Below are 13,316 nucleotides of genomic sequence, written 5' to 3' on the forward strand. Positions count from 1 at the left end.
AGCACCCATGTTCATAGGCTCTTCCTGGCACCAGACTATTTCCGCATCTGAAGAGAAAAATGACAGGCTCAATCAATCATCAGGATCATGATTTATAACACAGAGGGAAGTAGTACTGTCAACTAAGCAAATCCTTCAGAATCAAGGGGGCAATACAAATTGACTGCGCGCAATTGACAGCTTCTGGAAAACAAGTGCTCCTGTTTACTATAAGTCAATTGAAACGGAGGACCCTTGGAAATACAGTGTCCAGAACTAATATTATGATAAAACCCTATCACCAGCATATAAGGAGGGGCTAAGAGTGGCATCTGGACATCCACAGCTCCGATCTCTCACTCAGTGAATGCATCCTTTGTTTTTGCTAGAAACTGAACAAAAATTTTGCTCTTGCTACTAAAAAATTCTACATTCGCTCCACCATCAATTATCTTGGTTTATGTATCCACTTTTTATTATTTAGTTTAGTTGGGATGCATTCATGTGACATCCACAAGAATGTGATAGGCTAGGTCTAAGGTCCGGTCATCTAGTGAGTACATAGAGAAAGGTAAGAGTAAGCTAAAGCTTATTGATGAGCAGATAATGTAATACTTATAATACATAGATAAATTTTCTAACATTCCAAGGGCATATATGCTTTAGTGCTGGTTGCACTACAATTAGCAAGTTAAGGAAACATACTTGGATATCGCTTCAACTCTCGTTGGACAAGATCATATGGGAAGGGGCACAGCTGTTCCACCCTACAAATTGCAACGTCCTTTCCGCCAACCTTCTTACGCTCCTCATCAAGCTCATAGTAAACCTGCAGTCCAGTAATTCATATAACGTTTGACTAAAATTTCTTGGGCAAAGAGACCAATGCCATGTAGCTTGTCCTTTACCAGACGTGACACATAATGAAACAACATATCAGATAATACACTGATTTGTGAAAAGGAAAGGCGAGGGATACCTTTCCAGAGCAAAGAACCAGTCTTCTGATGCCCTCCTCAAGATCTGAGTGATCATTCTGGTCCTTAATGAGGCGCTTGAATCTAGTGCCCTGTTTGTCAAAACCTGGATGTCCTTGTACATCATCAAACTCGGATAGATTTGATTTGCAATCCTTATGCCGAAGCAAGTTCTTAGGAGCCATTACGATGAGAGGTTTACGGAATTCTCTGTTAATCTACAGTAATTGACAATAGTTTCAGATACTGCTGAATGGTAATTTGAGCAAAAATAGGAATGGGAACCACCTAGCTGCCCTGACCTGTCTCCGCAAGACATGGAAGTAATTAGCGGAGTTGTGGTGTTCACAACCTGCCAATTGCATTCCTGAATCTGCTTTGGAGAGTTGGCTCCATCTCAGGTATCGCATATGGGTTGTCATCACTCATCTGCCATCAAGTTCATGACCATACATTAGCCAAAGAAGCATACAAAAAAAAGCACATATTGTGCGAGAGAATGTGCGTGTGCACGTGCACAGAGAAAGAGAGATTTGAACAATTCTCGTTCTTTCAACCACAAGAAATTAGCAGACACAGATCTTGAGCCTTTTTCTTTTTTGGTCAAAGATCTTGAGCCCTTGAGCAGCAAGAAAATATAGAACGATCTTACAATAATCACGCTTTTCAGATGAATACCTGAAGGAAACGCTCCAAACGTGCACTTGAATGTTCAGGGCCCTGACCATCATAACCGTGAGGAAGCAGCACGACAAGCCCAGTTTGTCGTAGCCACTTAGACTCCCCACTACTCAAAAACTGGTCAAAAATTACTTGAGCTCCATTGGCAAAGTCACCAAATTGAGCTTCCCATAGTACTAGGGAATTTGGATTTTCCATAGAGTAGCCCAATTCAAACCCAAGAACAGCAAACTCAGAGAGTGAGCTGTTGATAAGAGAGTGATAAAAGGAGAAAAAAAGGTTAGACAGCAGCCTAAACAATCATTATTTAAAGAGCTGCTTAAGTCCCATATTTTTCTGTGACCAGTGTTTGGTGTTCATTAACCTAAACAGGAAAGGATGAACAAATAGCTAAAATACACTCATACATTCTAAAGGCGGCATCACATCAAATTCAGTCACATATATTCAGAACTGTAGTGAAGAAAAATCATAACTAGAAACTTAAAGCACTACCTAAATCCATGGTATAAGCAATCTTCAGGTACAGCCTGAAACAGAGGATCATCTAGATGACTGAATGGTACAACTATATCAAACAAGCAGTAAATGAAGTTCTCATACTCCTAGTTATTAGAAAAAGTTCATCCTCCAGATTAAGTACATTCATATAGAGTGGGAGTTGCATTGTCTCAATTAATGGAAACCTTTAATATGCAAGGAGCTTCTCCTTGTTTGACTACGTCAGAGATAATGCGTAAATGGCTCCAAATGATCTATGAAATACTGTATTAAGGAAAGCTCATGAAAAAATGACAAACAGTCCAATAAAGAATTGTTGAAGTCTTGAGTATGAACTAACAGCAGCATATACCTGTTACTAACTGTAAACATTTCCTCATTTTGATTCATCATCACATGGTCAAGAGGGCAGTACTGCTCCCCAGTTTCCTGATCATGAAGTACTGAATGCCGATGACTAAAGGTACCTCTTTCGACATCCTGACCGCTCAACCTAACATGGTTACCTTCTACGAGTAGTGTGGCAAAAGCAAGTGCTTCTGCCACTGCCCAATCAATACCTTCCCCAGTTTCAATCATCTGGGCTCGTTGATCATAGACCTTCTTCACTGCTCTGTGGGGCTTAAAGGTTTCAGGCAGAGTTGTAATTGCTTTGCCAACATTTTTCAGAATCTCTGGCTTCACACTGAATAACATTAGGAAAGTTTTAGTACAGTAAGTAAACAAAATCATTTTACATATGCATGCAGTGCGGAAGAACGTACCCAGTATTCCGGATGCGAGAAAGCTGTTCAGGTGATTTAAACCCAGACCAGTGAGATGAAAGCCAGTCCCTCCTTTTGGGAACATAATCTTTGCTAGCAAGGAATTCTTCATTGAGTATTGTATTAACCTTGCTTTGTATCTTCTCAATGTCCTCTTGGGTAACCTGCCCAGACTCTAAGAGTCTCTTTCGATAGATTTCAAGAGCAGAAGGATGATTTCGAATAACCTGAAATGAAGAAAAATCGCAAAAATAATTTTACCAATCTGAATAGACCAAGAAAACAGTTAACACAGTGGCAGAGGAAAACAATTTACTCAGGTATATAGAATTCACCGAACTTCAAGGAATTAAAGCAAGTGATGCTCAACAATAGAAATGAATCAAACACTTGTCATGGGATGCAGACCTTATACATTTTGGCTGAGTGAAAGACGGTTCATCAATCTCATTGTGTCCAAACCGACGATAACACACTAAATCAACCACCACATCTGAATGAAAAGTCTGTCGCCACTCAGCTGCAAGCTCACAGACATGAACAACAGCTTCCACATCATCACCATTCACGTGAAATATGGGGGCATTCAATGCCTTAGCAACATCAGTACAGTACTGAGATGATCGACCAGCCCTCGGGTCAGTGGTAAAGGCAACCTGGTTGTTTACGACTATATGTATTGTCCCACCAGTGGTATAATTTGGAAGGGCGCTAAGATGTAGAGTCTCATACACCACACCCTGTCCAGCAAAGCTACCATCACCATGAATCAGAATACCCATATTCTTTGTTCTCTCGACATCATTTGAGTAATACTGCTTGGCCCTAGTTTTACCAACCACCACTGGGTCCACAGCTTCCAAGTGACTTGGATTTGCCACCAATGACAAATGTATTCTTTTCCCACCCCGAGTTGGTCTATCATAGGAAGTACCCAGGTGGTACTTCACATCACCAGTACCTGTGTAAAGCCCAACTTCATCCACTGGTTTTGTACCACCACTGAACTCGCTAAATATTTGTCGGAGTGGTTTTCGAACAACATTCCCTAGAACATTTAATCTACCTCTGTGAGGCATTCCAATGACGATGCTCTCAACCCCAAGATCTGCTGACCTATCAAACATTTCCTTCATCCCAGGAATCAGAGTTTCACCACCTTCAAGACCGAACTTTTGGCTGTTGTCCACTTGGTGGCCAAGAAGTTTTCAAATTGTGTGCTCCATATAAGCCTATCAAGAATAACTTCCCGACGTTGGCGATTGTACTGCATAGGTGTTGGTGTTTCAATCTTATCTCTCAACCAGTTGCATTTTTCACGGTCAGCAATGTGCATATACTCATATCCAATGCTCCCACAGTAAGCCTGCTCAAGCCTGGTTAAAATGGATCTTAGTGTTTGGACTGGTCGGTTCTCAGACAAGAAACCAGCCATCCTCCATACCCCTATGAAAAATTCTCTGTCTAGATCAGCTTCAGTGAACCCGTAAAGAGCAGGGTCCAAATCAGATGGAATTTCTCTTTCCTCCAAACCCAGAGGATCCAATTTGGCTTTCATATGACCATTCACTTGGTAAGCCCTCACAAATAACAACAGACGCATGCTCTCTTGGATTGTCTGCCCTGAAATGCCGGGAGATGTCGCTGCTTGACCCACAAAGTTTCTAAAAAAATTGTCCCATGATTCATCAACGCTATTTGGGTCAGCCTCCCATGCCCTTTGAAGCTCTTCCAAGTAAACGCTACTTGTCCCATCCAAGAAGCTATCGGTAAGCCTTGAGAGTGGAACAGGGCGAGGGACAGGAGCAGCCTGTGCCTTTGGTCTAAAAGCTGTAGCATGAAAACATCGCTCTTGTGACGGAAGAATTCGTGATCTAGTCACATAGGATCTACTTTGAGAGAGAGCTCTCCTGACAACAAGCTTTGCTGCACTGGAACTTGCCCTAAACCACACCATTTTGATCTGACCAACTGACTAGGAAACCAGAGATGGCAACCCCCAAGCTCAAACTACAATCATCTGCTTCGAATGAAAAGAAATATGAAGATGTTAAGTAAACCACAGGATCGAGATGATAGTCAGGCAGGTTAGGACTCCCAACATAAAAAAGGAGACAATATCCATGGGAATCAGACCAGATGTAAAGCAATAGAAAATTCAATAGATAAACAAGCATAACAAATTGAAGATGCCCAAAAAATGTACACGGTGAAAAGATTAGTGAAGCCAAGAAGGGTGGATTTCTGATATCTAAGAAATGAGAAAGTAATTGCACTACTACAGAGGAACGATTGGACCATAAGCCAAAACTGTAACTTCCCCTAGACAATAGACCATGAGTAAAACCACTTAGAAAGGTACGCAATTAGAGAGAATAACAAGTTCACAGAAAAAATCTACACAACGGCAAAGAAATAAAGAGATATAACCCTATGCACATCCAATCTCTAGCTTGCTTTCTCCCAAGTTCTTCTAGATCCCCCCTAATCAGCTACACTATTCTTTTTAGTTTGATCCACGAGAAATTTTCCTTTTTTCTGCCGTCAAGACAAGTATGGATTAATATACGAACCTAGAAGAAAAAAACAGCATTCACAACGGGTCATTGAAACAAGTACTGTTGTCAGGCAGTCTATGTCCAGCAAAAATTACAAGATATAGAACCTCCATTGTTGCTTTTGTTTCATTCAAAACATTTGAAGACTTTCACAGGACACCATTTCAAGAAAAAGATTTTTCACCAGGACATTTTTCAAACATGAAGCACAGTCATGGACCCTTTCTTACAAAGTTCCAAGATTGACGAACAACTCAAGCAAGCAAGGGAGTGACAACCAATCACGGCAATCAGACTTGCTCTATCACCGAAGATCCGCCAGGTCCCATATGGTCTCATGGAGAGAACGAAACATGGAACCGTAAGATTTCAAAAATTTTGCAAAAACTACTAAGGGAATTCTTTTCAAATCTCATACAGATCAAACATAAGGCTTCAAACAACGAAGTTCTTAAGTAAAATCCAAGCTACAGCGAATGGCATCCTTCCCACGAAACGATTTGCACTTCCGATGCCAAAATCACATAAAATCACCGAACAGCAGCTCGACTTCCTCCGAGAAGAAACTGACCCACAACCTATTTACCACAGGGCAGCTCAAATTCCGACAAGGCAACGACAACCCACATCAAGAAACGCAGAAAGAATCCCAGCAGCTGAATCCAACATGAAGAGACGAAGCTCGCGAGCAAGACTTGATTAAAAAAAAAAAAGAAAACGCAGCGAGAGCGAAACCCAGAAAGTCATTTCGAGCGGCGACGAAGACCCTCGAACGATTCATGGGTCCGTAACCAGATCAGACCAGACAAAGCCGCAAAGAAGCAAGACACGATAAAACAAGAAACACAAGAAAAAACGAAAAATGTTCCCCAGGAAATCGGCGGCGACAAGCGACGAAGCTCCGTACCGAGAATCCGAGAGTGAAGCGAAATGGGCCGGATCGACACGCGAACCCTAGACGCCGCTCTTGTGCTGCCGCGCCCCTCCCTCTTCGCTTCCTTCCTTTCCTTCCCCTCCGCTGCTTCCGAATATCGGCTCTCGCTTTTTCTCTTCTCGCAGGTTCTCTGCGTCCCCCAATTTCTCCGCTTTTCCCATCCTCGCGTCGCCTTTGACTTGGACAGGTGGGCGCAGACCCGACCCGAACTACGGGCCTGTTTGTCGGGCCCGGTCCACAGAGACTTGTGGGCCTTGTTCCATAAGGCTCGCCATAGTGTCGGTCTGGTGAGAGGGATGAAGCCGAAGTCATGGCTTTGGTTTATCAATTTCCTCTCCAAGTTTGTTGAAGCCACTTTTCACCGTATAACATTTGACCTAGTATTAGTCCATAGCTGTTTATCCTCTACAAACTGAGTAGTTATAGGAATTGCAAGGATTTCATTCACTGTTTACTCATCTAACAAGTCGGGTAGAATTTGTTCATTCCATTTAGGTTGCTTTTGGTTCAACTTTTCCAATATGCTTGTTTTAAATCCTTTGCATTTTACCAGAGCCCCTTGAAAAAGCTAAACCAAATGCAGCCTCAGTATCATCCCTAATAATTAAGTTAGCAACTTTACGAGACTCTTTCTTGGTTGATGGCCCCCTAATCACTCTTCTTTGAAGCCACTCATCCTCTCAAATGTTTATTTATTTCCCATTTTTTGTTGTTGTTGATCATATAATAGAATGGGAGATTGCTTCTCTACATATATTAAGCTTTGCCAACTCTATTATGGAGAGATCCCTTCCCTGCATGCCAAAATCATAATCAGGAAAATAAGTTCCTTTCAGTAATAGACTCCATGGTGAGGATGGATTTTGTGTCATTCACCAAACTTGTTTCCCCAACATTGCCCTATTAAGGTGATCAATTGCCTAAATCCAATCGCATCATCATCCTTTAGGAGTTGTAATACTTCCCATTTCCTCCTATGCTAGCTAGGTTATTTACCATTTTTTTTCCACCAAAAAGCTACAATTTTTTCTTCTACAGGAGGAATTTTAAACATGGACATTACATACTGCGGCAACACTACATCACATCTTTAAGTAAAATGACCTTTCCTACTTTTGACATTAATTTTGCTTTACAACCTTTCATGTTCATCCTTGCCAATGTCCAAGCAAAGGTCTCGGCTCACAATCCATATTCTTTTTCAAATTTTGTGGGAAACCCATGCTGAAATAAATCCTTGAATTTTCCAATTTGATTTTCTTGAATAGATGAAGGCAATATTGATTCAAGCTTCATTTATTTTGCAGAAAATTTGACATCTCTAGATATGTTTTCCAAAAACATTTTCAGGATGACAATATTTTTTAATGTATAGTTGAAATTTGAAAATGAACCGAAATTATTTCTCTTATTTAAAATTGAAAACTTGCTTTTATTTTCGTAAATAATTCATGCACTTTTTTTAATTTATATAAGGACTATATACGTTGTATAATGAAATTTGGACCAAAGATCTTGACATTTGGATATAGGAATCCTAAAACTGTACACGGGTTCTTGGCAGTTGAGCCCAAGGACACCAAGTCCATAAAGGCTAGGTCCATGTCCCTTAAGACGAAGTCAAAGACCCCGCCGTATTTGCTTGGGTCCCCAACTCTCCCACCCTGTCTTGGATCTTTTGAGGTCCAAGAGAAATTAATATTTCCTATCAGCATTCTTTTTCATCAAGGTAGAAATAACTACTTTAATAGAAAAAAAATAGTTTACTTTTTATATGTTCTGTGATAGAAGCTGCACTTTTCTTTTTAAGCTAACAAGATCTCAAGTATCATATGATAACCATACATGATAATTCTCACAATAATAAAATAAAAAAGAAGGAACACATATGCATCCTTTGAAAACAGAATTGGAAACAAAGTATCAATGACAATGCTCTCTTAAGAATTTCTCAACCCATTACTTTATGGAGATTTGTAGTCTTCCTAATAAATGCCTTTACCACTTTTTCAGCCTCCACTAGATAGTCAGAGACCAAAATGGTACCTTCACAAAATCCATCAATTTTCATCACCTCGTTGTAGAGTTTAGAGTAATTCATCCTACCTGGTTCCAACTACTGATCACTGATGTCAATTCTCCAAGTTGTGCCAAAAGTGATGCACACTTAGCATCGATGCAAACCTACATGAAGGCAACATGGTTGGGAAGTTCATAGTTAAAGATGAAGATATAATTGAGGAGTTCCTAAGTACTCATAGAGGCATTCGAATTCGAGGTGAAGATGAAGCTTTTCATCAATTCACTTACCAGAGGGCGCCACGACTATCTGACAGCGAGAACATATGTGATGTGAGAAGATCAAAGCATTCTTATATGGGACTGATCAAGTAGAGAGATTTTTTGAGATGTTGTGTGGGCGAAAAGAGCAAGTCTAAGCTTGTCTTTACAAGCTTAAAACAGGAACTATTGTATGGTAGGGTACGCTCCAAAACTTGGAAGAATTTCTCAAAAATGAGGATATCACTCATGTATATGTTTAATTAAATTTGCATATCAATGGTGTCTACAATTTGTAACTCACTAGATCGATGTTAAACGACACCAAAGATGCTTGTAGTATTACAACATCCTTTTATTCTTGGGTTTTGCAATAGTTACAAGTCAAAACGTTTAAACGGTGCTGACATGCTCTCAATTTGTATACAACTCCTTATTGTCATCAAGCATATCTAGTAACAACTTTAGTTGGCCTGTATCCATCTCAGGAGCAGTCATTCGAACCAAAACCTAGTTTTCCTCTGGCAACATTTTACACAACCTCAAACTTTTTTTGCTGCACATTCCCGTAAATGCCCAGATCACTATCAGCAATATTCGCTGCAAACGCTTGGCAAATTTGCGAGGCGTTTGCGACATATAATATGCCGATAGGTTCCAAATTGACGTTGACTCCCCCGGCGAAAGAGAATTTTATTATCGGGACCATGACGGTGCTCTCTGCTAAATTAATATTGTATGGTAGGACGCGCTCTGAAACCATGGACGATGCAAAAGTATATCTAATCAAATGGAGATTTCTTATCATATGCAACATTCATTTCGTTAACTTGAAAGGTACGTTGCGATTCGTTGCGATCGCGTAGGAATGATTCTAATCCTTTCTTGAGTTCACCATATTTTCCTCCATCCCCAATTAGAAGAGATTTCTTAAGAAAATGAGGACATCACTCATGCTTATGTTAAATTTGCATATCATTGATGTCCATAGTTTGTAACTTGCTAGATCGATGTTAAATGACACCAAAGATGGGCATAGTAACACAACATCCTTTTATTCTCAGTTTGCAATAGTTTTAATTCAAAACGTTTAAACGATGATGACATACTCAATTTGTGTTCAACTCCTAATTGTCATCGAGCATATCTAGTAATAACTTTAGTTGAATTGTGTCCATATTAGGAACAGCCATTCGAACCAAAACCTAGCTTTCCTCCGGCAACATCGTACACAACTTCAAACGTCTTCTGCTGCACATTACCGTAAATGCCCAGATCACTATCAGCACCATTCGCCGCAAACGCTAGGCAAACCTGCGAGGCCTTTGCGACGTAGAATATCCCGTTATGGTCCAAATTGATGTCGGCTCCCCCGGCGAAAGAGAATGTTATTGTCGGGACTGTGACTGTGCTCTCTTTACTTAAGTCATAGCACGTATCGAGAATAGAAAGTGCTGGCGCCGTCGTGTAATTCGCCATTGCTTTCCTGAATGCAGTTCTCAAGGCACTATAGGCTGTTGGAGGCAATCGGGAAATGACAGTTCCCGAGTCGATGATGGCGCCTCCACTTGAAAAAACCGTCGATGGTATGGATAGACGATTCCCTTCGACACTGATTCCTTCGATACTTATTCCATAGAATTGCGAGCTTTGCGGGACGGTTGATAACGGCGTGAAGCTAACCGAGTTCGATGCTCCGCCGTCTTTGCCGAAAGTCAAGTGTCCTTTGGAGCTCGAGGAAGAGGGTAAGCAGTAGGAGAAATACTTGCCATATTTGGTCGCGGTTTGTTCTACGATGGAGATTTTGTCATCCGAGAGTCCGATCAACCCTGCGGCTCTGCCAAAGAGGCCTTGGTTGTTCTCGCCGCAGCCAAATTCAAAATTGTCAATCACATCTGTTGGTGATATTGTCAACTTTTCGGTTGCGAAGAAGCCGACTGAAGATGATTGATCCCCGTATTGGATGCCATACAGACATGTCGATCTGGAGCATCCCGAAGCAACTAGAGATCCAAGAGCAAAACACATTACTCGCATTAGTTCCAGTTATTCTCGTGATGATTTCTAACTCATAGAAGCCGAGACTCCTCATCTATGCTTGAAGAACATTCTAGTAAGACATCATAAGTGTTAAGTATCTCAAATGTGCTTGATTATTACCAATGGAACCAAGTTGCGAGCATAATGTTGAGGTGCACGAAATATTGGCATAGGATGACGATTGCGATGGGTCAAAGATCGGGTCAGACTGAGTGTAGCAAGATCCCACGCACGGCTGGCACTGGGTCCACGTGAGGGGGCTGCCGGTGTCGAAAATGAGAGTGAGGTCCTGTTTTGGCGTGCCGAGGCCGATTGTAACTATATAATTGCCGGTGCCCAGGGTGATGCCAGACTTTGCCGGAAGGCTGGTCGCCGCAGAAACTTTTAGGCCATCGCTACCGTTGGAGGATTGGGACTGAATCCACTTGACCCTTGACTCATCTTGGAGTAGGCTTTTAGTATGATTTAGAGGACTGTGGCCTTGAACAAGCTGAGAGCAAGGGCCGTGCTTGTGATATACTTCCAAGGTCGACTTTCGTTTGCTAGCTAAAAGCATGTCACGTGAGAGTAAGTAATTTTGTGATGTAGCAAGTTAATAATGCATTGCTTAAAAAAACAGAAAGATTGTTCTGTTTTTCCAGTCAGCAAAGACTTGGGTTCAGGGTGGTCAACTCTTAAAATTATTGGTTTGACCGTGGGATAAAAAGTTAAAACCTGCATCCTCACTCTTTCCATTCATTTTTTCTTTTAAATATTTTCTCATTTTCTAACCATAGTATTTCCATTGGATTAAAAGACTTAGCCTTTTGAATGGGACAAATCAATATGATCCCTATCATATATACGACCAAGTGCCTCCACTAAATGCAATTTGAACTTCTCGGCGCGAGCTACTGCAAAAGAGACGGATCACCTGCCTATATGTCTTCTTTTAATAACCCTCTCACCTCTTAATTTCCTCATTAATATAAATATAATTACAGGAAAAACATGAAGGAGAATCCATGGTAACTCATAGGTGCAAGGCATGAGTTCCTACGACTAAGTGGACAGCGGTGTACTTTCCCTCTGAACTATGAGTCGGGTTCGGTCACTCACGGTGCAGAATTCGACCAATCTTGTTCATGTTCGAGTTCATTCATGATCCGAAAAAAAATCACTTTTCCACTGGACGTAAGTACACTGTGTCCGCATATAGTTGGTTCATACGATGGATGATACCGCAGTAGTTTACTAGTACCCATGGCAGCTTTTCATTATACATATTTAAGAGAGACGATGGATGATACCGCAGTAATTTACTAGTACCCATGGCAGCTTTTCATTATACATATTTAAGAGAGACGATGGATGATACCGCAGTAATTTACTAGTACCCATGGCAGCTTTTCATTATACATATTTAAGAGAGAGAGAGAGAGAGAGAGAGGGCCACCTTTGGTAGTGGAAGGTGAGCAAGAAGGAGAAGGCAATAGAGAGATAACCGATACTGTGTTGCTTGCAATCTTCCCTTCTACTCCATAAGGGTAACCTTGATGGACGAAGCAAGTCATAAGGACATGGAGAGAGAGTAAGAGCAGAGCCCTGTTAGACACACAGAAGAATGAGCCCTCCATCAACCCGATCGAGAAAGGAAGAAAAAAATTGAATTGCTTTTCCAAATTATTGCCAATAATGCTCTCCTGTTCAGCCTTTTATATAGGAGTTCCTGGTCGGCAATAATGCACAAGATCATAAAGCCCTACACGGCATCCTTCCTTAAATTAATTACTTTAATCCATCATTTCAGTTATTATTTGTTTAATTGTAATTAGTGATTGAAGGGACGAGCCACCATCCTCCACCGAACTTTGTTTATGTTGATAAACAACTATTAAGCATGAGAGCTGGTCCAACACCTGAAGAGATATATTAAGTTATTCTTCAACTTGGTGGGATAGAGCCCTAATTATACTTCCGATTGGTGGATCGTTATTAACTTGTATGCAAATTTAGCCGAAATTAGACATAATGATGTCCATGTAATCCACTAATCAGAAATATGGTTTGAGCGAGTTTTTCCAACTAGGGTCATTGGAGACATGGCTCGAAAGAAAATAAAATGAGTGGAACTATGGACTCCACTCGTGCATGATAATGTTTTCTTTGCTACTTGAACTTAAGAAGAAATTTGATGGGACAGTAATACGTCCTATAATGCTTGTGGGGTAGAATGTTACACGATTAATTAACTATTGACGTTAGAGATAATTAAGATATTTCTCTCAATTCTCTATATTTCTTAAGATTGTGCATATATTTTCTTGATGAATTTATTATGTTAGATAATCATTTAATAAAGCCTATAAATAAGATTGTGCATTATTCTTCAAGATCAATCGAAATTTATAGAAACTCTACAATTCCTCTCTTCCACATTACTTCTTATCTATTTGCTAAGATGTGTGCAAAACAAGTGTAACAATATGAGAGCGCATTGTTAGAAAATAAGTTCACCCTCATAGGTTAGGTATGGATTGAATAAATGATAAGATCATATAAACTGGTTTTGAGATGATTTAGTTATGTTGAATGAAGACCTCCAAATGCTACTGTGAGGAGC

At 40.6% G+C, this 13,316-nt stretch overlaps 2 protein-coding genes across 2 annotated transcripts in view; both read right to left on the reverse strand.

The window, feature by feature from the left end:
* The window catches only part of LOC120296019 (2-oxoglutarate dehydrogenase, mitochondrial-like), a 15,109-nt gene extending 8,580 nt beyond the window's left edge, over positions 1 to 6,529 (reverse strand). Inside the window, 12 exon segments of the mRNA XM_039317668.1 lie at positions 6 to 47; positions 685 to 808; positions 959 to 1,174; positions 1,259 to 1,287; positions 1,290 to 1,337; positions 1,340 to 1,385; positions 1,635 to 1,881; positions 2,491 to 2,823; positions 2,903 to 3,129; positions 3,307 to 4,076; positions 4,079 to 4,922; positions 6,368 to 6,529. Of these exon segments, the coding sequence (XP_039173602.1) occupies positions 6 to 47; positions 685 to 808; positions 959 to 1,174; positions 1,259 to 1,287; positions 1,290 to 1,337; positions 1,340 to 1,385; positions 1,635 to 1,881; positions 2,491 to 2,823; positions 2,903 to 3,129; positions 3,307 to 4,076; positions 4,079 to 4,859 (2,863 nt within the window). The 5' untranslated portion in view covers positions 4,860 to 4,922; positions 6,368 to 6,529.
* Positions 6,530 to 9,710: 3,181 nt separating this feature from the next.
* Positions 9,711 to 12,363, reverse strand: LOC104429776 (aspartyl protease family protein At5g10770-like). The gene is made up of 3 exons (XM_039316878.1): positions 12,150 to 12,363; positions 10,835 to 11,260; positions 9,711 to 10,677 (listed from the first exon to the last, which is right to left on the reverse strand). The coding sequence occupies exons 1-3, from the start codon at positions 12,328 to 12,330 to the stop codon at positions 9,854 to 9,856; spliced, it is 1,431 nt and encodes a 476-aa protein (XP_039172812.1). The 5' UTR covers positions 12,331 to 12,363; the 3' UTR covers positions 9,711 to 9,853.
* Positions 12,364 to 13,316: the final 953 nt, after the last annotated feature.

This window comes from Eucalyptus grandis, chromosome 7, assembly GCF_016545825.1.
Source record: "Eucalyptus grandis isolate ANBG69807.140 chromosome 7, ASM1654582v1, whole genome shotgun sequence".
NCBI lineage: Eukaryota > Viridiplantae > Streptophyta > Magnoliopsida > Myrtales > Myrtaceae > Eucalyptus > Eucalyptus grandis.